At 35.0% G+C, this 27,801-nt stretch overlaps 1 protein-coding gene across 4 annotated transcripts in view; it reads right to left on the bottom strand.

Moving 5' to 3' along the window:
- Positions 1-339: 339 nt before the first annotated feature.
- Positions 340-27,801, bottom strand: part of LOC105481110 (muscle associated receptor tyrosine kinase) — a 135,809-nt gene continuing 108,347 nt past the window's right edge. For 2 of the 4 annotated variants that reach the window (XM_071078145.1, XM_071078144.1), the window contains 5 exons: positions 24,214-24,389; positions 15,181-15,382; positions 14,474-14,665; positions 12,072-12,220; positions 340-5,810 (listed from right to left, as the gene is read on the bottom strand). In XM_071078145.1, the coding sequence (XP_070934246.1) occupies positions 5,128-5,810; positions 12,072-12,220; positions 14,474-14,665; positions 15,181-15,382; positions 24,214-24,389 (1,402 nt within the window). In that variant the 3' untranslated portion in view covers positions 340-5,127. Of the gene's footprint in view, positions 5,811-12,071; positions 12,221-14,473; positions 14,666-15,180; positions 15,383-23,526; positions 23,551-24,213; positions 24,390-27,801 lie in introns of all 4 variants that reach the window. The other 2 variants (XM_071078143.1, XM_071078142.1) reach the window with 2 other exon arrangements.

Here is a 27,801-nt window from a genome sequence, read left to right as displayed (position 1 = left end):
TTGTTAGAATTGCACTGGTAATCACCAGAAGAACTAACACTACAAATGGGTGAAGTGGTTAGCACTTAGGCTGGGACTAGAGATAAAAAGGAAGAAAGGAACTTTTATTTATTTTTTTTTATTTGTACCCTCTTGTGAGTTTTTTTAAACAACATTTTTACATATTACTTTCATAAATAACAATTATTTAAAAATAAACTAACCAAGATTATAGAGAAAAACTCCTGAGTTTTTCCTAATACAATGTTAATACAAATGCTAATGCCAATACAAAACTCTAACAGAGAAGAAAATGATAAACTTTTAATTTTATGAACTTATCAACACTGACGCAAATATATTATACCAAATATAATAAATTTGGTAGTTAAGTAAAAGATTGATGTGATTCACCCACAAAGTTTATTCCTAGAAGACAAGGATATCTCTATATGAGGAAATAAATGCATACAATTGTACATATTAACAAATCAATTAGGGAAAAAAGCCACAATTATCCGAATGGACAGAAAAGTCAATGTTCTTTTCTGATTGATAAAACCTATAATAAAAGATAAATAGAAGTCTATATTTTTAACATGATAAAAGTAGTTGAAACATTGTATCACAAAATTTAACTCCTTAATATGTAAAGTGCTCTTACAAAGCAACAAGAAAAATATATACCCAATAGGAAAATAATAGTAGGAGGGAAATCACCAATCAAGTATCCTCAAAACATTACAAAATGTTCAATTTCATTAGTATTTAAAGAAATGTAAGCGTAAGCTATGAAATAACTTAAAGCTATTAGCTATTATATTGGCAATGATTAAAATGTTATACTGAGTATTGGTGAGGTTGAAATAAATGGGCTCTCTGATCTGACTAGGAGAGGTACATATTAATAAAATAATTCAGGAAGGCAATTTTTTAATACATTAAAAAGTATTGAAAGTGCATTTATCCTTTGATTTAGAAATTTCACTTCTAGGATTTATAGATAAAGAAATCACTTAAATGCTTTCAAAATTTAGCAACAGGATGATCAAAACATTATATTTTATAATGGAAAATAGAAATAAACCAAATGTCTAACAGTAGAATAATAGTTATGTGAATTATGATAAATCTGTATAATACTATTCAACCTTCAAAATTAATGTTGCATATGCATACTTGTTCATGTAGAAGATATTTAAGATATATTAAGTGATAAAAGCAAGGCTTGAAGTAATGTAACAATATGATCTTGTTTTTGTTTAAATTATCTATCTATCTAGCATCTATCTATTTACCTACCAACCTACCTACCTACCTATCTATCTGAAAAAGGCTGGAAGAATATTTATTATGATGTTAATGTTAATTACCACTGGTTGGTGTTTTTTCATTTTTATTATTGTTTACTATGATTATACATTATATATTGTATATTATTACATATTATTTTTCTTTTCAAACATACTGCTTTTACATGAAAATAAGCAAATGTTATTTTAAGGTAAAGTAAGTATATGTGATCTCTTGTGTAAAGTATGAAAAAGGCTTAATATGCTTTTTACGAGATAAATCCCACAATTCAATAGAAAATGAACACAGTAGAAAAATGGGCTGTAGACAATTGCCAAAATAGAAACTGTTAATGACCTAGGAACAAGAAAAATTCAACCTGACTAGTAATTTAAAAAATAAAATTAAAAAGAGATTCTCTTTTTCTATAACCAAAGAGACAAATATTTCTAACAAACAGAAAATTAATTCTCTACGAAAGCAAATGTTTAGGGCTATGAGATCTCTTGTACAATGCGGAAGTGGGAGTCATATTTCTGCAGAATATGAAACCACATAACAAAAGTGTTAATATTGTACGTGCCGTTTGGTCCAGACATTTCCTTTCTCTGAATTTTCATAAAAAGAAATGTGGACATGCACAAATAAGGATGTTAATTACAGCATTTTTCATAATGATGAAAATTGGAAAAAACCTAAATGTTCAAAAATACAAGATTGATTAACTAAATTACAGCATATGAATAAAATAGAATATTACTCCAAAATTAAATTGGGTTTTTAGAAGAATAATGACGTGGAACAGGTTTGTAATATACTGTAAAATGAAAAGAAAGTGTTCTTTTTCTGCTCCCCCACAACACCAGAGAATATGTTTTTGGATGTCATGTGAAAAATACTCTGGTATCTTACCATGTTTGGCATTTGACCACTAAAAATGACTGCTGGTGCCTTACTGATGTCTGTCCTGGCGCTTGGTAACAGTGACACTGTGAGTGTCTCTCTTTTGTCTACCTTTTTGAATTTATATGATGATTCTACCATGAAAAAATACCTTATTTAAAAAAGAAAACAATATTGGTGAATAATGCATCTATATTCCTGTGATTCAGAACATTAGACTGAGCCCTTGCGAATAAGTTAGTGATCTTAACTTGAAAATGCAATTAGAACTCATGAAAAAATAAGCACGTCACCTATTAGATGTTTTGATTAACTTGATAATGCTAAAGTATGCTTTTTTGCTACTCATTAAAAAGACTTAGGAAGTTAACAGAATAAAAGGTATAATGTGTGCTTGAAACTACATGCAAATTGCAAAGCACGTCCACAGAGTTACTGAGGTTCAGTTATTGCTTCTATAATGTACAGAGGCTCCACAGTGTGGTGGTTGAGAATTTGGCCTTTTTTGGTCAAAAAGTAAGCTCTGTTACTGTGTGTGCTTGGGCCAGTTGCACAGTCTCTCTGTGACTGTTGGAGGCGGAGCCTGCAGTGAGCCGAGGTCACGCCACTGCACTCCAGCCTGGGAGACAAAGCGAGACTCCGTCTCAAAAACAAAACAAAACAAAATAAAGCAAAACTAAAATGTATATAATGATAGTACCAACATTACAGGGATGTTGTGAGGTTTAAGTTCATATATTTAAAGGCCTCAGAATCCGCATGGTAAGATTTCAATACATGCTAGCTGATATTACAATTTTTATGATTACTGTTACTCTATTTCCTGTCAGCCTGATTTCTATGTCTGTCTTTTACAACAAAACTTTATCAGTGGAGAAAGCCCGAAGCTGTCTTTGAATTTTGCAGAGCATACATGAACCATCTAAAATAAGCCATGGATATCTATGCTAAAGTTCTAGACTTGCTGGTGGCCCTCTCCAACTTTTCTGCTTTCTTGGCATCTGACTTTCTGTTTTGGACGCACACTGCAGCTTTATTCTTCATTCAGTCCTTTGGATGACAGTATCAATTTTGGACTTAGAATCATGATTTTTATCTGAAGCACTTCTCTAGGTCTCAGTCCTCAACGCTGACCTCGCTATTTGTGAACCAGAACTGTGACTAAGGACTGCCGTACTGTCATTGTATCCTGTAGAATCTGTTCAGACCTGAAATGAGAGGAAGGCCAGATAATAGACAGGTGGACAACGGTGGAGGTTCAGTCGTCGGCTCTTGGGTTGAAGGGAAGAGGATGTCAGCAGGAGGATTTTAGGAAGTGAAACTAAATGAAAATTGAGGATGAAAGAGAGGGCAAAGTTGAGGAAAATTTCTACATTTTTATCTTGGTTGCCTGGAGGCACTATGAATAAGAAATGGCAGGTTTCCCGTCAAAGATGTCAAGTTGTTACATGAGGCAGATTTGGGGATTTCAGGCAGAGTTTTCCAGCAGACAGTGAAAATCTACTTTCAAGAACTCACACCATTCCTCCAATGCCCTAACTACCAATTAGTTTGAATTAAGATAAGCCGGTATAGAGTAGACTGTTATTTTCTCTTCCCTGTTCATTTTCAGGAGAATTTGGGTTCATGCTATATTGGAAATAAACTCAGATCATGTATGGACTTAGATAAAGATGTATTGTGTGAGGGTCCACTAAGAAAAAATCTGAACCTCCAGGAATCTGAGTTCCAGAGGTTCTTTTTTTTTAAAAAAAATAAAGTCATGAAATACAACAAAATCAGTTAATTCCACAGCCAATTGAATTTGTTTCTAAAAGGAATAAAATGTCAGAATGCACAGATATATCAGTTTTGAAATAACTCAGAGCCACAAGTGTATCTTTTGAAATCCCATATTATAAATTATGGTTAAGAGATTTAAATAGACTCTAGTAATAATATTAATAGGTGAGAATTTTGAAATGTGTGGCTTCAAAGGCAAATGCAGAAAAAAATAGTGATACTTTGCAAAAGGCATATACATGTCAACCTACAATGTTATTTAAAATGTTATTATTTCTGCCAGAGTGTTTATTATATGAATGAAATAAAAGGGAAAAAATAGCTAAATAACTAAAAAAGGACAGAAGTTCTGGAAAGAAGAAGAAATAAAGATTAAAGCAATGGAAAAGACACCAATACAATTTTTAAAGGAAAAGGTAAATCAGTAAGATACAAAAACTTGTTTCAAGGAAACTGGAGGAATAAAATAAGCAGATTTAATTCATGACAAGTGCACAGAAAGGAAAAAAGGAGGGACACAGGACAGAAAAGTGAACTCAAAGTCACAGCCTTGCTGATTTGCTGTTTCATTCCTTAGAAACCCTCTATCAATAAAATATAACCACAACTCCGCAGAATACAAACAAATATAAAATTATGCATTAAATGCAAGAAAGATTTAACAAAACACTGAGACTCATCTTTGGGTGGAGAGAAAATGAGTGGCTTTTCCTTCTTTTAAGTTTTCTGTACTTCACCTAAGTGTCTTACATGAAGATTAAGCTATTTTCACAATGGACAGGAATTAACCCGATTAAAAAATGAAGCTCTGAATCCCATTTCATATTAAAATTTAATGCAGGAGAGCTTTACTCTGTGACCAGCTAATTTGGAAACTGAACAAGATGACCTTCTTCCCTGTGCAGTGTATATTACAAACCTTCATAAAGAAAAATAGTTGTCTCCATTATCTGACACATTACCTAGCCTGTGTTTCCAATCACTGGCCTTCAACAGGTCCGTCTACCACATGGGTTTTGCACTGTCTTTGCTCTCCCTGGGAAAAAACATGCTACTCATGTCTACTCTTACTCTTTCCTATGTGGGTCTTGTCGGGCCTCTGGTGTAGGATTCCCCTGGCTCACAGAGTCTGAGAGGAAACTGCAGCATTTTATTTGAACGTCTTCAACCTTAGACACTCACAGTTCCCTCTGCCCTCTCACACATGCGTTCCAGAATTCGGTGAATACTGGTGAAACTGGGTCTGTCTGCTGGCAGCTTGCTCCAACATAGACGCATGAGATTGTACAGCTCCACGGGGCAGTTCTCAGGGCAGGAGAGGATGTTGCCATCTCGCACGTAGTAAATGACCTCCTCATGGGCCATCCCATAGTAGGGCTGCAGGCCATAGGAGAAGATCTCCCAGAGGACCACGCCGTAGGCCCACACATCAGACTCTGTAGTGTAGCGGTTATAAAAAATGGACTCTGGTGGCATCCAACGGATAGGGATAGCGTCGTTTTCATTAGCTTTGTAGTAGTCTGCTGAGTAGATGTTCCTGGAGAGGCCAAAGTCGGCAATTTTTACCACCATGTTCTCGCCCACCAGGCAGTTCCTGGTGGCTAAATCTCGGTGAACAAACTTACGTTCTGAGAGGTAAGCCATACCAGCTGCCACTTGCCTGGCAATGCAAAGCTGCTCAGCACAGGAGAGGGGTGGGGGTCCAGGGCTGGAGACCTGGGCCCTCATAGACAAGTCACTGTGACTGAGGCTGCACACGGTGTGAGGGGACATGCTGCGGAGGAACTCATTGAGATCACCATAGGCCATGTATTCAAAGAGCAGGCACATTGGCTTCCCGACAGCACACACGCCTGGAACCAAAAGACCATCCTCTGTTAGTCTCAGTTTCTACAATGAAACAATGGAAAGAGCACTCCAAAAGCAAACAACCAGGTCAGAACATATGAAGCCCTGTTTTTTGTTGTAGTATGTTTGTTTTTTAATATTTACATCCTTTTAATCACAACACGAAGTCTCAGCTAGGAAATGCACTCTGGTTAGTGGGATTTCCGTCCCTTGGCTAAAGTTTTTGAGGACTTCCAGCAGAGCGCTGTTGTCCTGGGCACTTGTCACAAGTACATCATACATGGCTCATCAAGTACATGGTGCATATAAGTACATGGTGTATCAGTTCATTGGGGTGGCTCTTCTCTCTGAAATCTGGAGGCTCTGGTTTTTTGTTGACAACACCATAGTTGAACCATGACCCTGTTTCTCTGCCTAAACATCTCTCTTTGCCTTTAAGATTCAGTTTATTTATCTCTCTCCCTAGGGTGCCTCAGCTCCTGACCCTTCCAGTAACTGTTAGATTTTCCTGCCATCATCCTTTCACAGAGAACCTACCATCCTGTTTTATAATCATTTGACTATTTGAGGTTTCTCCCCGACATTTTAGCACTTTGAAAGGAGAGATTGCACCTTATTCTTCTTTAAAAATTCCCCACACCTACCACGTGTCTGGCAGAGCAGATGTCTCATAATGTTCGGTGAATTAATTTATGAATGGATGCTTGCTCTGAGTATGTAATATAATTGCTGTCTGTTTCTGTTTACTTCTATGAAGGATGTTAATAAGAAAGATGTGTCAAGTTTGGAAACAATAACAAATACAATTCAAGTGTCTTAGATGAAGTATTTAAGTTGCTGCCGTAAAACATTTTGAAATTTAGGTTTTACAATGTTCATGCTACCAAAAAATGTTAATATAAATAAAGTCTTAGATTTAAAGCCAGAAGATCATTTTCAAATCTTAAAGTCTTGATATATTTGAGAAGGAAACTGGAGAACCTGGAATATTAGATAAGATGGGCATAATTTCACATCACCTTAAAAATAGATTATTAGATCTATTGGGTTTTTTTTCAGGCAAAAGTTAAAAGTAGCTGTTTGAAAAAGAGGAGAAATGAGGAATACTGCTATCTTGGTTTATTTATTTTGGCATTAAATTTTAATTGCAAGGACCTCAATTAGCATATTTATATAAACTAAAGGGAAAAAATAAAGAAATACCAACTGGGTAATACTTAGAAATTTCCTCTATGGGATCCTTTCTGGATAATCTTTAGTTAACAGGGACTTACCTATCTCATCAACTGGCTTTACCATTGTTACGTTGGTTGAGTTGATTTAAAAATAATTTCTTATACTGGAAAAAAGTGAAAAATATTTCTCTCAGAAATAGAAAAAATTTCTAAGTTTATTTAATGAAATTTTCCAATCTGATAAAGAAAATATTATATAAAAGATTTCTACTTTGTGATCATTATGAACAATTACATATATATGTGTATAGATATAATTTATAATTATATATGTATATACATTTATTTAAGACCTTGAAATGTTTTCTATATTGTAATTACTCAAAACCAACTCTTAGTTGGGACTTCAAAATGGAATAATTATTGAGAGGAAGACTGTGTTTTATTCATCTTTGTAACCTCAGGTCTAACATGGCTCACTATGGGTTTTCAATATATGTTGATGGGTGGATGGATGAATTAATGGATAGGTGGATGCATGGATAGATTTAAGGATGGATAGGTAGATGGATGGGCATAAGAAAACCTCATGCCTAGCCCAAGCCATGTCTTTAAACTTTGGCATGACATCTTCAATGAATAATCTCACCTGATTGTTCTACTATTTGCTCCACTGCCAGAACATTCCGTAAGAGTCTACAATATTTAATGCCTACTCCCATTCTAAAATTCTACATATTTCTTTAATTATACCATTTTTTTCCCAATTTATGACTACAAAACCATTGTACACTTTAGGATTTCAATAAAGGGGAGTCAATTTTTAAGATACGAACATGTTCAGTAAGTGGCTGATATTTCAAATATATAAAACAAAGTAGATTTCTTTTATTGATAGAAGTGAAATTTATGGACTTTCCCAATTCCCCTTTCTTCCACTGTTGTCATCTTATTTCACTGGGATTCACTTCCAAGAAACTATGAGACTAGTGGAATCACTTGCGTGAATGATTACTGCTTATGCATACTTGATAAAAAATAGAACCTGTGTTCATTGGATATTGAAATGGAATTTAGATATAGCATTTAACAAATGGCAACATAAGTTTCAGTTCTTGTTGGACAATAAAAATGAGAGAAAACTCCAAGTAGTGATGTGTAAGTATGCTACTGTGGTGATCATAATTTGAAAATTGTACATAGTTTGTGTTTGAGTCAATTTCAGGAATTCAGGATGTTATAAACTGTATATGAACACAGAGTCAACATTTTAAGAAAAGTTGAAATAGGAATTGCTTGATAATCTTGAAAATATACATGTGTATATGTTCGTTTAATGAGTAAATGTATATTATTTGAGAAAGTAAATAAGGAGGGTAGGGGGCAGAAGCCAGATTCAGATTTTTGTGTGATGAAGAATGAATAAATGAATGTTCAGGATTTGAGGAAAGGGAAGAAGTATTTTCGAGATGAATTGTTATGTACTGAATATCTTTTACTCATTTATTGAACAAATATTTATAGAGTACCTACAATGTGCCAGAAAGTATTCAAGATGCTACTATAGAAATTCTTGATTTTGATATTTATCTAGATTCCTTCCAATATCCTGACCACTAAATTACTTTACTTCTTTCCTTAGACCTCTGCCCAACTTCAGCTAATTACTCTCATTGTCATACTCCTGACCTTGTCATTCCATACATCTGTATACCTCCCATAATCTCATTTTCAGTTACTCTATTTGTTCATCACTTCCTCCCTTTTTCACCCTAGTTCACTGCCTCGAGTGCCCTAACTCTAAAAATCCTTTGACCCAACTGAAACTTTTAATCTATTGATCCTACCCCCTTTTAATGATCCCTCACTTTCTTCACGTTTTGTCTTCCTTCCTTAAACAACTTAAGTTCCTTGATCAATCATAATAATCACTCCTTTGCATATACCCCTCTTATTTGCCTCAATTTGACTTCAACTTACTTGCGTGGCAAAATGCTAATTCTGATAAAATTTAATTCCTCATTAATGGGTCTATGCCCATCTGGTGGTATTTGGATGAATACACAACCATGCTGACCAGTCTCATGTTAAATGTGTAATCTCTAATTTCAAGTAAGTTTTTAATTTTATTGCCAATCATACTATATTTCTCTAGTCCATTTTATATTTTATGTAAAAATGGATTTTCTTAGATGACGATTTATTTCTTCTCTTCCCTCAAATCTTCAACTCTTCTCCCATTCCTCACTCTCAGATGAGATCTTGATTCCTACCTCACAGAGAAAACTAAATCAGTCAGAAGAGACTGTCTACAATCTTCAGTCAATACTGTCTTATTACTATGGTTGATCTGAGCATTCTCTTAACAAAGGCCAATCCATCCAACAGTGTCAAGATTCCATTCCCTCTCACTGTTCAAAGATGTTACTTCCACTATTTGCCAACCCTCTAATCAATTTTTCTCTTTACTGGATCATTCTCATTAATTTACAAATATGCTGTTATTTCTACATGAAAGGAAGCATGCCTCTTTCTGCCCCCTTCAGCTCTATCCATGTTCCTTGGTTCATCTTTATAGCAAAACAAGTTGTTTATACTTTTTCTCCAAATTTTCTCTTCCTCTTCTTTTGAGCTCACTTACATTTCCTCTTGTCCCCAACATTCCTAAGAAACTTCTCTTCTCGGGGTTACCAATAAACCTCCATGTTTACAAATTCAAAGTCACTTTATAGTCCTTCTCTTACTAGACTTAATGCATAAGACATGCTTACTTTCACCTATTTAAAATACTTCATTTGACTTCCAGGACACCACACTCTCTTGATTTACTCTATTTCATTGATTGCTTGTTTTCAGTTTGTTTTTCTTGTTCATCTCCTCTTTCTCATCCTAAATGCTGGAATGCTCCTGGCCTTGGTCTTTGGACTTCTTCTCTGTTCTGGCTTGCTTTTTCCATCCTTAGGTGTCTTGCCCAACCTCATGGCTTTAAATACTCTATATACTGCAATAGCCTTGGATTCATGTCTAACCAGATCATCCTTTTTGAACTCTAAGCCTCCATATCCACATGCCTCCTTAACTTCATGTGGATGTTGAATAGGCATCGGCAAAAAGCACATCTTTTTTTTTTTTTTTTTTTTTTTTTTTCAGATGGAGTCTTGCTCTGTCACCCAGGCTGGAGTGCAATGGCACAATCTTGGTTCACTGCAACCTCCGCCTCCTGAGTTCAAGCAATTCTCCTGCCTCAGCATCCCAAGCAGCTGGGATTACAAGCGTGTGCCACCACGCCAGGCTAATTTTTGTATTTTCAGTAGAGATGGGGTTTCACCATGTTGGCCAGGCTGGTCTTGAATTCCTGACCTCAGGTGATCTGCCCACCTTGGCCTCACAAAGTGTTGAAATGATAGGTGTGAGCCACCATGCCCAGACAAAAACCACATATTTAAATGAATTCCCACTCTCTCCACTAAAAGAACCTGTTCCTCCTGGGTATTCCTCAACTCAGCCAACGCCACCTCCATTCACTCATCTGCACAGCCAAATACCTTGATACTATGTTTGACTTTTCTCTTTTCTGCACATCTCAGATTTGGTCTGTCAGCAAATTATTTGGCTCTACTTTCAAATTACACATGAGAATCACTTCTCACGATCTTCACTACCACCACCTGGTCCATTCCACCACCTTCTCTTGCTGCATCATTGCAATACCTGTTTGCTGTCTTCCTGAGTTTATTGCTTCCTTTCAGGCAATGCCCTAGAAAGCAGCCAGAGAAGATCTGAAAAAATGTGAGTTGTGTCATGTCATGTCTTGGCTGAAACTCTCCATTTGTTTCCCAACTTAGATTAAAAGCCAATGTTTTTAATAAGGCCTGACAGAACCTGCCCACCTCCCCTATTACCTCTCTGATCTCACCTTTGATAACTCTCCCCATCTTTCACTCTGCTCCAGCCACATTCATCTCCTCACTATTCCTCAAGCATGCCACATCTGCTCTTGCCACAGTACCTTTGCAAATGCTTCTCATTCTTATTGGAATGTTCTTTTCCAAAATATCCACACTGTTATTCCCTTGCCTCTGCCAGGTCTTTATATAAATGTAATATTTTCACTGAAGACTTCAAACATTGTAGCTCACATTCCAAAAACTTCTCTGCTTTAACATTTTAAAAAGTCTTTAGAACTTAATATCCAGCATCCCATATTTTTGTGTTTATTTTTATTATCTCTCTCCTCCAATAGAGTGAATGTATGCTCTATGAGAGCACAGATTTTTTTTTCTTTCTTTTTTAAAGATGGAATCTCCCTCTGTCACCCAGGCTGCAGTGCAGTGGTGTGATCTTGGCTTACTGCAACCTCCACCTCCCCAGTGTAAGCAATTCTCGTGCCTCAGTCTCCTGAGTAGCTGGGATTACAGGCCCACACCACCACACCCAGCTAATTTTTCTATTTTTAGTAGAGATGGGGTTTCACCATGTTGGTCAGGCTGGTATCAAACTCCTGACCTCAAGTGATCCACCTGCCTCAGACTCCCAAAGTGCTGAGATTGCAGGCTTGAGCCACTGCTCCCAGCCAAGAGCACAGATTTTTGAAAGTTTTATTCATTGCTGTGTAAGTAATACAAGCTAAATATTTGTAAAATTTGTGTTGAATTTATGAATCTGGGAATAAACTGGAACTCAACCATGAATAGAAAGATACAAATCACTGCTCATGACATTCTAGTTAGGGAAGAAAGAGGAGAAACAAAATAAATAAGTAAAATATATAGACTCTTCAATATTGACACATTTTGTGATGGAGAAGCAGTATTAATTTTTTACAATGGGGACATTTTAAACATTTTTGTAAATAGTAAGGAGGCAGCAAAGACAGAGACAAATTGAAGTGATAAATGTAAAGAGGGATAATCCATTAAGCCATGAACGTCCTATAGGGTTGGGATAGACCAAGGTGAAGAAGCAAACTTTGAAATGGAACAGAAATGTCTCACTGATCAAGGAGAAAAGGAAAAAGCATAAACAAGGGAAGAAAACTTGGAAATCCTCTGTTTTCTGATGAAATGCATATCCTCACTTGTATTTTCATACCTAAGAGCTTCACAATGTTAGGGTTGTCAAATTCTGCCATGAGGGCTGCCTCCCTCTGAAAGTCCGCTTGCATATCTGCCGAGGCTTCTTCTTTGAGCATCTTTACTGCCACCATAGTGAAAGGTTCATAGGGAAGTAAACCTGGTGCCCTGAGAGATACATTTATTGAAAAAGAAACCAAAGATCATGGACATCATACATATTCCCATTATACCTAACCACATTTATACATATCCTCCCACTTCCCATGTGTAAAAGGCTCGTGCAACCTTTCCCAGAGCCATAGTATCAAAGAAAACATACTTGAAACTCCTTGATGTCAACTAATAAAAATCACTGGTGTTATTTTCAATAATTTCAAACAATGAAGTTTGAAAGATGCATTATTTACAAATTATAGGAATTCTAAAGTATACACCCCCAATGGGATTATCATTGCCATCCTAACCTTTTTTTTTTTTTTTTTTTTTTTTTGAGATGGAGTCTCGCTCTGTCCCCCAGGCTGGAGTGCAGTGGCGCAATCTTGGCTCACTGAAAGCTCCACGTCCTGGGTTCACGACATTCTCCTGCCTCAGCCTCCCGAATAGCTGAGACTACAGGCGCCTGCCACCATGCCCGGCTAATTTTTTGTATTTTCAGTAGAGATGGGGTTTCTCCATGTTAGCCAGGATAGTCTCGATCTCCTGACCTCGTGATCCGCCCACCTTGGCCTCCCAAAGTGCTGGGATTACAGGTGTGAGCCACTGTGCCCAGCTATATCTTAACCTTTTAATCTTTGTCCAGAATCTAAATTCCATGATGTAGGAACCATGGCTTACTCATCTTTGTACCCTCCATTGAGCCTAAAGTGCATCTTTGTACCCTCCATTGAGCCTAAAGTGGTGCCTTGCAAATTTTGGTTTCCAATACATATTTGTGTGAGATTTTCATTATGTATGTAACCTCTATGCCAGGGCCACCATGAGTGGAGATTAAGTTGTGTCTTCCCCAAGAGCACCAGGCCAAAGTGACAGTTGAAGATTAAAACCAAATTCATATTCTCTGGCTCAGCTGTGTGTCTGTAGAGCCACATCCATGCAGCAGAGAGGGTATTTTATTCCAGTTCATGCAAAGGTGATAAATAGGCTAATATTGGCCCTAATACATACTCCTTTCTTGAGCTCATTGTTTTATAAATTTTTGCCTTTTTATTCCTTTTCTGTTTGTCATTTCATGAACATCTACTTAATATCTACACATTATATTATAATGTAAGGAGTTATTATTTAAAACAATGTAAGAAATTATGATTAAAAATATATGATAAATTCTTTCCTGAAAAGGAAATATTATTGAACTGTATTACTAATTTCTTATTTGAAAACTGTAGAAGTGAAGATACATTTACATCTCCCATAAATTACTTACTTTAAATGCAAAAAAATATATTATCTCCATATATACTACTATTTTCCAGCAAAGAGGAGAAATTAAGATTTGAAGTGTATTATGTAATACAAATAAGGTTAATGATGTAATGATGTAAATAATTAACTAGTCTTTTTTTTTTTTTTTTTTTGCAGGGGACAGAGTCTTGCTCTGTCACCCATGCTGGAGTGCAGTGGCACAATCTTGACTCACTGCAACCTCTGCCTTCCGGGTTCAAGCAATTCTTCTGCCTCAGGCTCCCGAGTAGCTGGGATTACAGGTGTTCACCACCATGCCTGGCTAAATTTTGTATTTTTAGTAGAGACAGGGTTTTGCCATGTTGGCCAGGCTGGTCTTGAACTCTTGACTAAGGTGATCCTCCCGCCTCAGCCTCCCAAAGTGCTGGGATTACAGGCATGAGCCACCACACCTGGCCAGAATTAACTAATTTGATAAAAACTTTTTATATAGTATATGAATACTATATAATACTGTATATTACACTGTGTGTGTATATATGTATGTGTGTATGTGTATATGTGTGTGTATACACACACATTATACATATATGTACTATATCATTAGCTTGATATATACGTGTGTGTATATATATAATATATATTACATATATTATGATGATTTAATATAATTATAATGATTTAATATAAGGGTATATATTAATATAACATATTACAAAGTCAAAATAAAACCTTTAGGGCAGTAGATGCCTAAAGCCATTTGAAATAGGACACTTGCAAAATTGGAGGTTACAAGAGACGCCCATCTATGACTTCTTAGTCTGAGTGTAGACCCAGTGATTATGCCCTGAGTACCAATGGCTAATATTATATATATATATATAAAAAATATATACACAGTATATATAATATATATATATATAAAGCTAATATTATATATATACCAAGATAATAGTTTGGTAGCTTTTCAGACATAACATATTTCAATGGAGACTGTTTTTCCAAACATAACTTTACCTTGCTTGAAACACCCTTCCAAACGCTCCCTCTCCAATGTCTCTCACATATTCAATGTTATTTCTTGGATACTCCAGGCTGAGCAATTTGGGGTTCAGAAGGAGCGGCATCCTCTGGTACATGGGGTTGGGATGAAGTCTATCTAGTAAGAGCTCAGAAGGCAGTGTGGTGAGGGTTACTGCTGCTGATTCTCTGCAGGCAAGACAGGCAAGATCAGGAATGAGCTCAGAAGTAGGTACGATCTTTGTACTTAGACTTAGATTCTAAGAAATATGGCATTTAAGAGTAAAGAAAACAAATTATACTTAGGCAGCCAAAGATCCTTCGGTTTGAGAGCAATAAAATATTTTGTTTGTGGTCTAGAGTCAAAAGGCACATTTTCTCAGAAATGTTTAGCTCTCCAAGCCAGCAATGGCAATGGGCCTGAGAGAGAAGACAAGGAGCAGGAATAGCCATTTTCCTCCAAATTATTGTTTAGATTTTACCTTTTGTGAAACAGTAACCCTAGGGCATTTGATTTGATCCTATGCCAAAAAGTCATTGACATTTGTAAAGATCGTGATGGGGGTGCTTAATTTTAAAGCAGGGCTACGGATATATTTAGAGAGTTGCAGTGTCATATATATTCCTCGCGTCATACCAACTCCATATTAAACATGAGGTTTTAAAATATTACTACACGTGGTTAGCTGAAACTAGAATCTCACCTTTTCTTATTTTTCCATTGTTTTCTTCTTCGGCAGCAATAGAGAGTAGTGATGGTAAGAAGCGCAAATATTGCAAAGCTGGACATGATGGAGATTATTACAGTCATGGAGTATGTAGGTGAGACAGAGAAGGAAGAAGAGGAGGAGGAAGGCAAATTTGGAATGTCCACACTTGGCTTTGAGGATGTCATTGGTGGGAATGCTGTAAGTAAACAATAATTTTTCATTTTCAAACCTTTAAGAAGCAACTTTTTTCTTTTTTTTTTTGTATTTAAGCAATCAGTAAAATAAATTTCATGTTAAGAATATATTTATGTATCAGGTTCTCCCTGGTTATATATCTATAAAGTTCAGTAAGGTCTAGTTGTAAGTAAATCCAGCTTGTAGAATAATAGAATTTTAAAGATGAGAGTCAGAGAGAGGAAATAGGTTTTTGTTTTTTTTTTCCCTGAGCTAAATGCAGATCTTGGTCTGGTGCCATTTATACTGAATCATGTTATCTATGACCTGACATAAATCATGGAAATTATCAAATAAAATATTTTCATGTAATTACACTTGACATCAGGATTGTCTAGAGCTGAACTTTTATACACATTTACTGTCAGTTTACAAACAGAAGAAAAAATCATGAAAGAAGATGAAAAATGAAAATATTAGGACACAAATGAGAAAAAGTTCATGTAAAAACTGAACTCCTGTCAAACTTCAATTTAAAAGTCCAATGTGATATATATATAAGTAAAATCAGCATTACTTTTGGAAAACAAAAGATGCCATACTCATACCACTATTTGTAGAGTACAAAGTCCATTGTATATGTATTAAAAGAACCTTATTAATCACATTTTAAATCCTTTTAATAGATTGAGTAAAGACAAAAACGGGGATACAGAGTATTTTAAAATAATCAACAACAATGTTTTAATAGCTAAGAATGACCTTTGTACCCCAAAATAGGGAATAAACCTTCTTTTCAAATATTTGTGGATTAATCTCAATAAATTTTAAAAGCAGAAATTATGCATATCTACTTAATGGCCAAAGTGCAATTAATAATAGATTAAATAAAATCCAATGGGACATTTTTAAAAAAGAAAAAAATCAATGATCTTTTTATCAAAAAATAGAGAGTAACCATAGTTACAGATTAGACACAAGCCTCTTAAGAGTGTGTATTTTATTTAGCCAAAGTTGTGCTCAAAGATAAAGTCATAGTGTTATCTCCTTTCACTCGATAAAAAGAATGAAAGTGAATGAACTGAACATTTAACCCAAGACTTTGGGTAAGAAACAATAACTACAGAAAACAAAAGATAATAGGTAATAAAGTAACAGCCATACACAAGCAGAAATTAATAAGTTAGAATACACATAACGCAAATGATAAAATTAAAAGATCAATAGTTGGTTTTATAAATATTCATATAGTAGTCTAATCAATGGAATTTTAATTAAAAAGATAGAAAGGGTACAAACATAGAAAATTAGAAATGATAAAGAAGTTATAACAGATTCAAAGTTAATTAAAATAATATGTAATTATATATTTCACACCTTAAAGAAAATGATAGGAACATATTAATCACCAAATTTGAAGCATTAGAAAATATAAATATTGCCATAGGCAGGAAGCTAGATTTTTAAGTCATCACATTATAAAAGACATTCTTTTAGTCTTGAAAGAGATAAAATTTCCATATTTATAATATGTTCCAGTAAGAGAAAAGTCTGTCAAATTATTTTAGAAATTATTATAATACTAATAGCACAACCTGGCAATGTTAGCACAGAAGAGTGCATACATAGATTATACAACCTAGGTTTAGAAGATCCTAAATGAAATGTTAGCAACTGACTACATTATAGTCAGAGAATAATGATTTAATATAAGGGGATATATTAATATAACATATTACAAAGTCAAAATAAAACCTTTATGGCAGTAGATGCCTAAAGCCATTTGAAATAGGACACTTGCAAAATTGGAGGTTACAAGAGACTCCCCATGTATGACTTAGTCTGGAAGTAGACCCAGTGATAATGCCTTCAGTACCAATGGCTAAGCAAGTGATGGTCACCACTGTGACTCAGGCAGGCACCTGGAACTGGAAGAACATCAGCACAGCAGTAAAACATCTGTGCAAGACCAGTGACAGCATGCCTCATCCAGCACCACAGGAGTGGTGGACTGTACAGACTGACTAGGTTCCTCTCTGACCGACTTGAAAGCTAGTCTGATTCTCTTTGGAATGAGTCATCCCAAGTTTTCTTGATCTAAGATGGGTGGGTGGGTGGGGGGCTTAAATTGAAGAGCTTTGCTTTCTGCTAATAATAAAGTTGGAACAATTATTAAAAGATAGGGAGAAACAACTATTTTTGTGTTTGGAGTTTACAGAGCCGCTCACACCGTATATAACGCATGAGGGAATATAATGTAATTGATAAAATTGGTAGTGTAATTTCATTGGTAAATATAAGGTTAATTTTTCTAAGAATCAGAAAGTAGAATTTAATGTCATTTTAAAAAGAAAAATCTATGATGATTTAGTGAGTTTTTTTTTTTTAATGCAAGAAATGACATAGTTGGAACAATATTTTTGCTTTATGGATTTAAATGTTTCTTTCCTTCAAGATAGTTTTGTTTTGTTACTCCTTGATGACTGCTTCTGATTTGATCTGATCTTCCCTTGAACTACATTAATGAGTTCTTTGGATCTATATGATCACTTTGAATCTTCATTCTTTTTCCTTTTTATCTTTTCTCTTCTCTCACCAATTTTCTCTCTTTATTCTTCCTCTGAACACTACAGGAGTTTATGCACTCATTCATCCATGTGTAAATGCATTCGCTAAATCAATACTGACTGTTAGGTATCCAGAAAACTGTGGTGAACATGACAAGCCTTTGCTTGTCGTGAGACACAAGTGAGTAAATGGAGAAATAAAACAAAATATAAGAAGCATTATAAGAGTAGTAAGAACATGATGCTTATGAATGTTCAGGGCTGGCACTAACTCAGGTTTAGACATACTGGGGAGGTTTTCTAGAGTGAATAACTGTAAGTTAAATATAAATGGTGAGTAGCCAGTAACCAATTGAAGGTTATGATGATCTGAGACTTTGTGTCTTTCCCGCAAATTCATATGTTGAAATGAATAAGAATAGAGTCCTGATGAATAGGATTAATGCCCTTACAAAAGAGGTCCAAGAAAGCTCCCTGGCCCCTTCTGCCACATGAGAACACAGGGAGAAGACACCTATGTCTATGAGGAATGGGTCCTCACCAGATATCAAATCTGCTGGCGCCTTGATCTTGGACTTCCTGGACTCCAGAACTGTGAGAAATAAATTTCTGTGATATAAGCCACCCAGTCTGTGGCATTTTGTTATAGCAACCTGAACAGGCTAAGAAAAAGGTGAGGGCCGGGCGCGGTTTCTCACGCCTGTAATCCCAGCACTTTGGGAGGTTAAAGCGGGCGGATCACGAGGTCAGGAGATTGAGACCATCCTGGCCAACACGGTGAAACCTCGTCTCTATTAAAATACAAAAAATTAGCCAGGCATAGTGGCGGGCGCCTGTAGACCCAGCTACTCGGGAGGCTGAGGCGGGAGAATGGCGTGAACCCGGGAGGCGGAGCTTGCAGTGAGCCGAGATCGCGCCACTGCACTCCAGCCTGGGCGACAGAGCGAGACTCCGTCTAAAAACAAACAAACAAACAAACAAACAAAAACAACGGTGTGTGTGGGATGGGGGAATTAAGGGAGTAGAATGGAGTCAGGGTAGAGAGACAGTATTCTACAAAGAAGGAATAGCATATACCAAGATCTGAACTAAGCAGATGTGATACCTTGCTAAAAGTGCACCTAGAAGTTTCATTGTTGGAGTTGGGGAGTATCTACAGGTAAGGCTGCAGATACCAGGTTTAGTGAGAAAAGTCCTTGTATACCGATTTAAGTAATTTGAACTATGCCATGCAGCAAATGGAGGGTCTCATAGGAGTGTTTTAAGAGGTGGAATAGCATAATCAACTTTTTGCATTAGAAAGATCTGTCTGCCATCCTGATTTCCATGGGATAAAGATTCCCCTCATAGCTTATGTCAAGCTCCCAACGTGAAGCCCTGATCATGGAGTTGGAAAGAGATGTTCAATAGCACATCATTAAACAGGATTTTCATCATACAGATATCACGGATAAAGAGAAAAAGCTAAAAGTTTCTACCTAGAAAGAATAAATTACTTACAGGAAAACAATAAACAAAATTCACACCGGACTACCTGCTTCCAACACTAGAAGCTAGAAAAGAGTGAAATCACATCTATAAACCACCCAGAGAAATGTCACTCAGGAGTTCCATTCCCAGCTAATACACCTTTCAACTACCCAAATAAAAGAAAACAATTTGATAATATACAAGGCTTCAGGGATTCTGTCTCCCAAGACACTTTCCCTTCTGAGGAAATACATGAGGTGACTCTTAATAACAATTGAATCAGAAAGTGACTTCAATATAAATCTAAATGGGCTGCGATGGGTGGAGTCTTGGCTAATTCACTAGATGAGATTCAATATTGAGAATCACTCTGCAAAGAGAAACCTAAGAGTACTAGGGGAGGTAAAGAAGAAGATCTGAGCATTCTGAGGATCTCATTGGAGGTTCTGAAAGTCCCATGGGGTGGGCAGAAATAAGGAATAAATAGAGCACTGCAATGTGTAGAAAGAATTGTGCTCTGACTTTCACTTAGCAGTGGAGAAAATATAACCAGTAACAAGTAAAGAAAAGGAAAAAGAAGAAGCAAAAACATAAAGTGACTAGAAAATGTACAGTTAAGATAGTAGGGATAAAATAGAGTATATCAGTTGTTATATAAAATATGAACAGGCTAAATCCTCCTATTAATAGAAAATAGCTATCAGACTGGAGTAAACCCAGGTATATGTTGTTTATAAGAAAAGAAAAATAAAAGAGGAACAAAGAGGTTCTAGGTTAATGTAAATACAAGGAAAAAATTACCATTATTAATACTAGAAATTTAAAGCTAAAAGCACTAAAACAAGATGAGAGTGACATTTTACATTGATAAAAGGTTTCATATAAGAAGAAAAGTGTCTTGGATCACCATGCCTCATAGAACATAGTACATAGAACACAGAACATATAAATTACAAATTATTATAAATGCTAGAAGAATGTAATAAAATAATTATGAATTAGATTGGTCTAGTAGAAAATGTATTAGAAAATCAATGAAATCAGTAAACTCATATGTGTATAGAAGGGCTATTAATGTCATGAGATTATTAGCCAGCTAGCATGAGTTTATACTCGTGAAAGAACAAGGCCTTGTCACAGAAAATACGGTTGCATTGAAATTCTGATCAGATCATGCTCTGTGCATTGTGTTCTATTCTGGATATTCTCAGGCTTGTGTGCAGCCAGTAAAGAGTAAACATGGAGGTGAAGATTTTGGAAGTCAGTTGCAAAAGAAAAATTTGAAAATTGGAGATATTTAATGTGAATAAGAGAAGACTACAGAGAGATTGAGTGCCTGTCTCCAAATATTTCAAGGACTGTCATATAGAATGTAAATAAATCAAAGAAACAGAGTGAAGATCAGTTGTTGAAAGTTCTAGAGAACCAGAATTTAGTTCTACATAGCTAAATTGTTCAAATAATGTATTCTACAAAGGAATTAAGAAATAAATTCAGGAGGGAAAAGGGAATGTTTCTGTCAGAGATGCTCTAGAAAAGATTCTTTCGTTGTGGGAGAGTTTGGATAAAATACCTGTTAAAGTTACTTTAAACTCCAATTTTCTATGAACGTGTAACTTTAATATTACCACAAAATTACCCAAACTACATTTCAATTATGAAATAATGCATGAGTTTTACACACACACACATGCACACAAACGCACACACAGAGACACTGACATTTTATGATTTCATTTGTGGGCAAAATGGTAGCTGATCATTATGGAAAAACGGTCTGGGACACAAAGCATGTATTCATTTAAACGTTAACAAAAAGTCAAATCATCACGTGGCCTGGGTGATTTAAAATTGTGAACAATACAATTTTTATCAATTGGACCTTCTTAAGAATAATCAATTAAAACAAATGTAAAAAGGTAGTGGTATTTATTCAAGAATGAACCAGTTAAACAATCAGTTAAGCTTTATTACACATGAGGTCTTAGAATGTTTTAAAAAAAATGTTAGTAATAACAGAAAGGCATGAGGTATAACATTCTGGCTCTGAAGACAGAGCCAGAATCAGATTGATTTGAGTTCAAATTCTGGCTTATCACCTTACTAGATGGATAAAATTGGACACATTGCTTAATCTCTCTTTCTCAGGTTGTGTTGTATGTAAAATGGAGGACATTCATAGTACTTAATTTTGTAGAACTATTGGGAGTATTAGGAGAGATAATGTATGTATCACACTAATCAGTTTGGATTTGGGTACATTCATTGGGTCCTTCATTCTCCATGTATATGTATAGAAAGAGCAAAGATGGGAGGAAAAAGAATTCAAGAGAATAGCAAATCATTATTTCAATGATTAAGACAGATTATCCTTTTTTCCACAGAAGCTCTGAAATAGAAGACAGATTCACTGCTGAGTGTTTCTGTAGTAAAGTATGTGAAGTCTCACGGAAGAGGGGAATAGTGTAATCCTTGCTTAGCAGACAAATAATGTAACTAGCACAAAGGCATTGCTTGCTCAAAAAGATGTTTCACTTCAGCCAAAGAAATTATGAAAAAGGAAAACTACTGAAATTCTAGTCCCTGTGCTCAAGGAAGAAGAAAATAATACAAAGATAAACAAATGATTAACAGCTCTTTTGTGACCCCTCCAAATGAGCTGGTGATATTCTTTAGAGTTTACTCAGAAATCAAGACACTCTTTGGAAAATATTTGAGGTCTTTACACGCTCCTATAAAATATGGGACACTGCCTAATAAGGATCTTTTCTTTGCTTCACTATTAACCTGCTAAAGCCAACTCTTTTAATAATAATTGCCTTTAACTCAGGGAGCATACTTTCAGACATTCCCTACCCTATTTTCCATTTAAATGGTCAGTTCATGACATTAGGAGCTCATTTTCTTATATGTATCAAAGATTTCATAAAGCTTTTTTTTTTAAAGACTAGAAAATTTATTATTGTAGCTAGTTTGCGCTGCTCAAAATTCCTTTATAATTAGTGTGAAAGGCAAAAATGTGGATGATTTTTGTGTATTGTTCCTGTCTAATTTAAGATGAATGGTCTGGTCCTTCCACACAGTAAACCCTCCATGAATGTTTGAATGGATGACTGAGTAAACAATTGATGGATAACAAAGAGCAGAGTAATCAATTCAAAGTCCAATCAAAGTAAACTTTGGCTGCTCATATAACAAAGAATTGAATTTTTTTTTATTCCTTCGATTTGGGAATAACAATTTGACAGGCTACCAGAATAAGAGATTTTTAAGGTTTCCATAACTCTTCTTGTTTAATAACTCTGAGTGATTCAACTAGGACCAGTAGCATTCTTTCTTTTAATACATTAAGTGTTGGTCCGTTAAGCAAGCTGGTAAAAATCAAGTCCTGGCACCTAGCCAAGTGCAGAGGGGATTAGGGCTGAAATATGTATTATAGGAAGTAAGTGCGATTTAAGCCTTAGAACACTGAGACCAGAGGAAGTTAATTGACATGAAAAGCTTTTCTAATTTCATCCTGAGGATTTCTGCATTCTGACAGGTTAAAGCACTATCTGATACAAGTTATTTTGTAGGACATCCCTTTTCAAGCTACCTTCTTGAATTATTTCCTAGAGATTTTTGTGATGACCTTTTTAGAGCCATTTGATTTGATCCTATAAACTTTATACTGGAAATCAGCTGTCTTAAAAAAATACCTAACTTTCAAAAGAGGGATCTGTTGTCACAAATGAAGATCACGAATTGGCTCAAGGAAGCAATAAATGTTGGGTTTCATCTATACATAGTTAGATTATACCAAATCAAGAATATAAAATAAAAAGGTGACTTTTTAAATTTGGCTTGCTTTACAGACGTATAAGAAATAAAACAGGCTAATGACCTGGAGGTGGGAGATAGTATTTGTATGATTCGCTAAATATGGTACTCTCTACGGTCTAATTAAAAGTTACAAACTGAGACCTTCCATGACTTTCTCTCATGTTCTACACTGGATGAGTATGGTGAGAAGCCTTTGAGAGGGGCTGTACATTCTGTTCTGGGCATCAGGAAATATGAGTGTAAACACACATGCATGAATCCAATTACATACACATAAGGTTTCAAGGGCACAAACATAATTACTTACTTTTTGGGTTTTCTTTGTTATAATCTGAAGGGGAAAGGATAAAAATTTGTTTTAAGTGAGTATCCAGATATCTCACATATTCTGTGAGAGAGTGCTAGGAAATGCAAGCTCTCTTTCAGCTTTTTAATATACAACTGGAAAACATTCTTTGCATTCGAATGTGAAAGAATTGGGTCTTTGAAATTATACCAGCTGTTAGGGATAACAACATAGTTCCTTACAAACAGAGTTCATTAAAGCAACATGAAGCAATTCAGTTTTGTTTTGTGAGATCTGCATTTTCAAACATGTGTCTTATTTTAGCATGCTTTCTTGGCTAAGAAAAAGGACTTTATTCCTTTATTCCACTCTTCTGACAAAATATGAGATGCTTCTTAGCCATTTTTCTGCACATTCCAGAAAATGTTACAAGCTCTCATAAGAGAGAATCTATGAAAGAATCTAAAATGTCAAGCAGTAATTAAAAGTGCTGTTTCGTTTATTTTAGAGCAAATGAAATAAATCTTTATCCTAATCTGTGCAATTAGGATAGCATTAGGATTCCACTAGTAGGTATCTAAGGAAGGCAGAACTAAAAAAAAAAAAAAATTAGAAATGCCTAGAAATGTTAGAAGCTTTCACACCTTAGTTTCTTCAAAATAGTAAATTTCTCTTAACCTACAAAGTCTTGGGAGAACTCTTTGTTACCTAAATGTGGCAGTCTGGCACAGGCTGTAGGGTCCCAGTGCATGCTGGGAAGCTTGCTGCATTCTGGCACCGAAAGCAAATGCATCTCAGATCTGTAGAGTCCTCTGTGGGTCTTCTCTTCCATTGCCAGCCATTCTTTTGCACAGAAGAGCTCCTTTACTGCCAAGCAGTACTCTCTAAAATAGTATATGGAGAACAAAACTTGATGAATCATAACATGTTAAAGCAAATTTGTGGCAAAGCCTAAATTCTGTGTTTTCAAGACATCATCATAGTAAATTGTCTGTTCTTGAAAAGCATTTATGAAAGAAAGTTTTTACTGCAAATAATATGAGATTTCATGAAATCTAGTGTACTGTCCCATGAGATGAAATACTCTCTCGTTTTGTCGTGAAATACAATTAATGTTAGTCTAGGGGAAAAAATGTCAAATTTAAAATGTGTTAGTTTGGGAATCTCTGATATGTCTTCTCCCAACTCCATATTCAAATAACAACACAGGTAGAGAAATAAGGTATACAGATTAAAAAACACACCTACTAAAAGTCAGGATCATTGTCAATCAGTTTCCAGCTTGGAAGATTTTTCTACGATCTTGGGGCTAATGGGCAGGGCTTGAGGACCATAGTCTGGACCTCTGTGTGCTTTGTCCTCTGAAACAGAACAGCGCCACCTCCCTGGCAGCTTAGAGGAGGGCATGTGGGTCCTTACTCAGCCCTTACTTTGAGGCACAGAATCCTGTCCCATGGCTATGCGTGTTTCTATCTGAGAAAGCCAAGGTAATATCTGTTTGAATATGAAGCTGTTATGTTCATCTACATGTTGTATTATGAGTGAAGGGGCTGAAGAAACACTAATTGGACTACTTGGAATTTTGCAGATTAGTATTTGCTTAAGCCTGATAGAAAATAGGACAGACTGCATAGGAAAAACCTGGTTAATTTCAAATTAAGGTATTTGGGGTTAATAATAAGAGGAAATTAAAGATAATTAAATAAATTAAACATAATAGTAGCAGATGTCCTTTATTCAGTATGTGAAGGATTCAGAGAGGAGAAAATTGTGAGTGTGTGTGTGTGTGTGTGTATATGCCACAATGGTGTCTTTTTAAATACTTATTCCCACACTCCTGCTTTCCTAACTTGCCAATATGAGCTAATGGAGCATGCATAGAATAAAAGACTGTGCATATGAATGTGATGAGATGCAAATATATTCTTATATGAAGATAACAATGGGATTTATAATTCTTGGTGGGTGTGAGGGAGAAGGGAGTATAATGGGGCTTTCAAGACTTCTCAGTAGGTAAAGGACCTGAGGAGAGTTGCTTATCTTAGTTCCACCCCTGGGTTGTATAAACACATTTTTTTTTTTTGCATGCAGACAGCATAAAGTGTGCAAAAATCAATATGGGACATATGAAAAAAATTCCATATTCCACATTATGCAGAAGAAGTAAATACCTGGGAAATTTTTTATTCTAAATAGAAGAACACATTAATGAATGACTTTTGGTTTGCTTTGTTTTCATTGCCATGCACTAAAGCATGCCCTCTATAGCAGAGTTGTTCACAAGAAAAAAACAAATCAAGATGAAGTATAGACTGAAAAGTAGGATAATTTGAACATGGAAGTAACTACAGAAAATAGAAACCACAAAAAATAAAACCAACACTTACAATCTTCATTGAAAATAGAAAACAAATGGCACTGCAAGAAATAAACAAATTTGAACTAAATATTCAATTGAATGCAGAAAGAAAGGACCTAATTGAATGCAAGAAAGGCTAAACAGATGAAAATAATGTGTGAAATAACTGATAAAGTAGAGCAAGTAAGAAATTCAAAGTCAAATAATACTGTTTCTCAGCAAGAGAACCAGAGACATAAAAAATAGAAAATAATCAAAGATACGGTATAAGAAAACATTTTTAAGATGAAAAGGGCATAATGTTTAGGGCATATTACCTATTATGTTTATATTCTTTATATTACATGAAAGAAAACAAAATAAATCTATCCCCAAATGAATTTTACAAATATTTTGAATCTCAACAATTAAAGAAATAATCTTTCTACAATCTGGAGAGAGGAAAATGTTCCTTACAAAGGAACAAAAGTCAGAATTGCTTTCTGCTTCCTCTTCATTACAACATGGCCAGAAAATAATTGGTCGGAGTCCATAGTGTTTGAGGAGAACTAACGCAAAAGCTAACACTTATGTTAACACAGACTGAAATACCCAGTCAAAAACATATATGTACAAAGACAGAATTTTTTTTATATGTGAAAAATACCTACTCTACCTGAATGAGAGATGAGTAAAGAAGAGATGAATAGACAAGAAGTGAATTTAAATTAAGAATTTAAGAAAAAGAAAGATTTCATTTGAAATGAATGAGTATCAATGATAAGTAACATAGTAAACTTCTCCAAGTATCTACTTATATATGATTATGAAATCAAATGTAAAAGCTAAGAATAATATTCCAAAAATTGAGCATATGCAAATAAAATGTAATTGAACAATACAAATATGGTTTATAATTTCAGATAAAGCTTCAAAGAACAAGTGTGGAAGATTCAGTACAATTATGCTAACTTAATTAGGTCTACCCTGAATACCTTATTTTTAAAGTTACAACTTTCTCCTCTTCCTTTGGTATTCCCGGTCTTCCTTACCCGAGCATTCCTTTTTTCTTTTTCCCTGACATTTAACACCTTCTAAAGTTATATATAAGTTGTTTATTATGTTCATTAATATGTCCTAAATGCCTAGTGTAGTACTTGGAGCCCAGAAGGAGATCGATAAATATTTGTTGGACAAATAAAATTCCATGTCATCATGCAAAGAGGCACACATCATTGAATGACTGCTTATATTAGGTTGGGGCAAAAGTAATTGTGGTTCTTGCCATTACTTTTAATGGAAAAACCACAATTACTTTTGCACCAACCTAATAATTAGAAAACCATGAGTGATAGCATGCTTTTAAAAATCTCACAAGCAAGTAGAGGTAGAATATAAAATGGTTGACAACTTCTGAACTACTTTGATGAATAAAGGCAAACAGAGACTTTTTCAAAAGATATAACAAAAAAATGAAGATCAAACTTACCAGTTATCAGCAGTAAATTCAATTTTAGTGTAATATTTCTTGGTGCAAAAAGCAGGAGTCAGAATTGCAAGAAAATATTCTTAGAAACACAATTATTGTGAAAATTTTGATATATCACTATTAAACTATTGGATCAAATAGATAATACTCATTTAAGAGCAGAAAGGATTGAACATAAATATATGAATTTTATATGTTAATGGAAGAGACTATGTCTTTACAAATGCCAATTTTTATTTTTAATTATATATCAGCGAAAAGAAAACCTCTATAAAATATTAAAATGTAAAAATTTTTAGATTATATTTTCTTCAATTGGAACAAAATGACGATGAGGATTTTTAAAGATAACATTTTTCCAATAAAACTACTTATTTAAGTAACAATGGGAATTAGAAATACATTTTTAAATGTACACTGCAAATGACATATAGATTTAGGAAATAACTATGATTTTCTAATAAATTTA

The sequence above is a fragment of the Macaca nemestrina genome, chromosome 14 (genome assembly GCF_043159975.1).
Source record: "Macaca nemestrina isolate mMacNem1 chromosome 14, mMacNem.hap1, whole genome shotgun sequence".
NCBI classification, from domain to species: Eukaryota; Metazoa; Chordata; class Mammalia; order Primates; family Cercopithecidae; genus Macaca; species Macaca nemestrina.
This window is presented reverse-complemented; position numbering and strand designations above follow the sequence as displayed.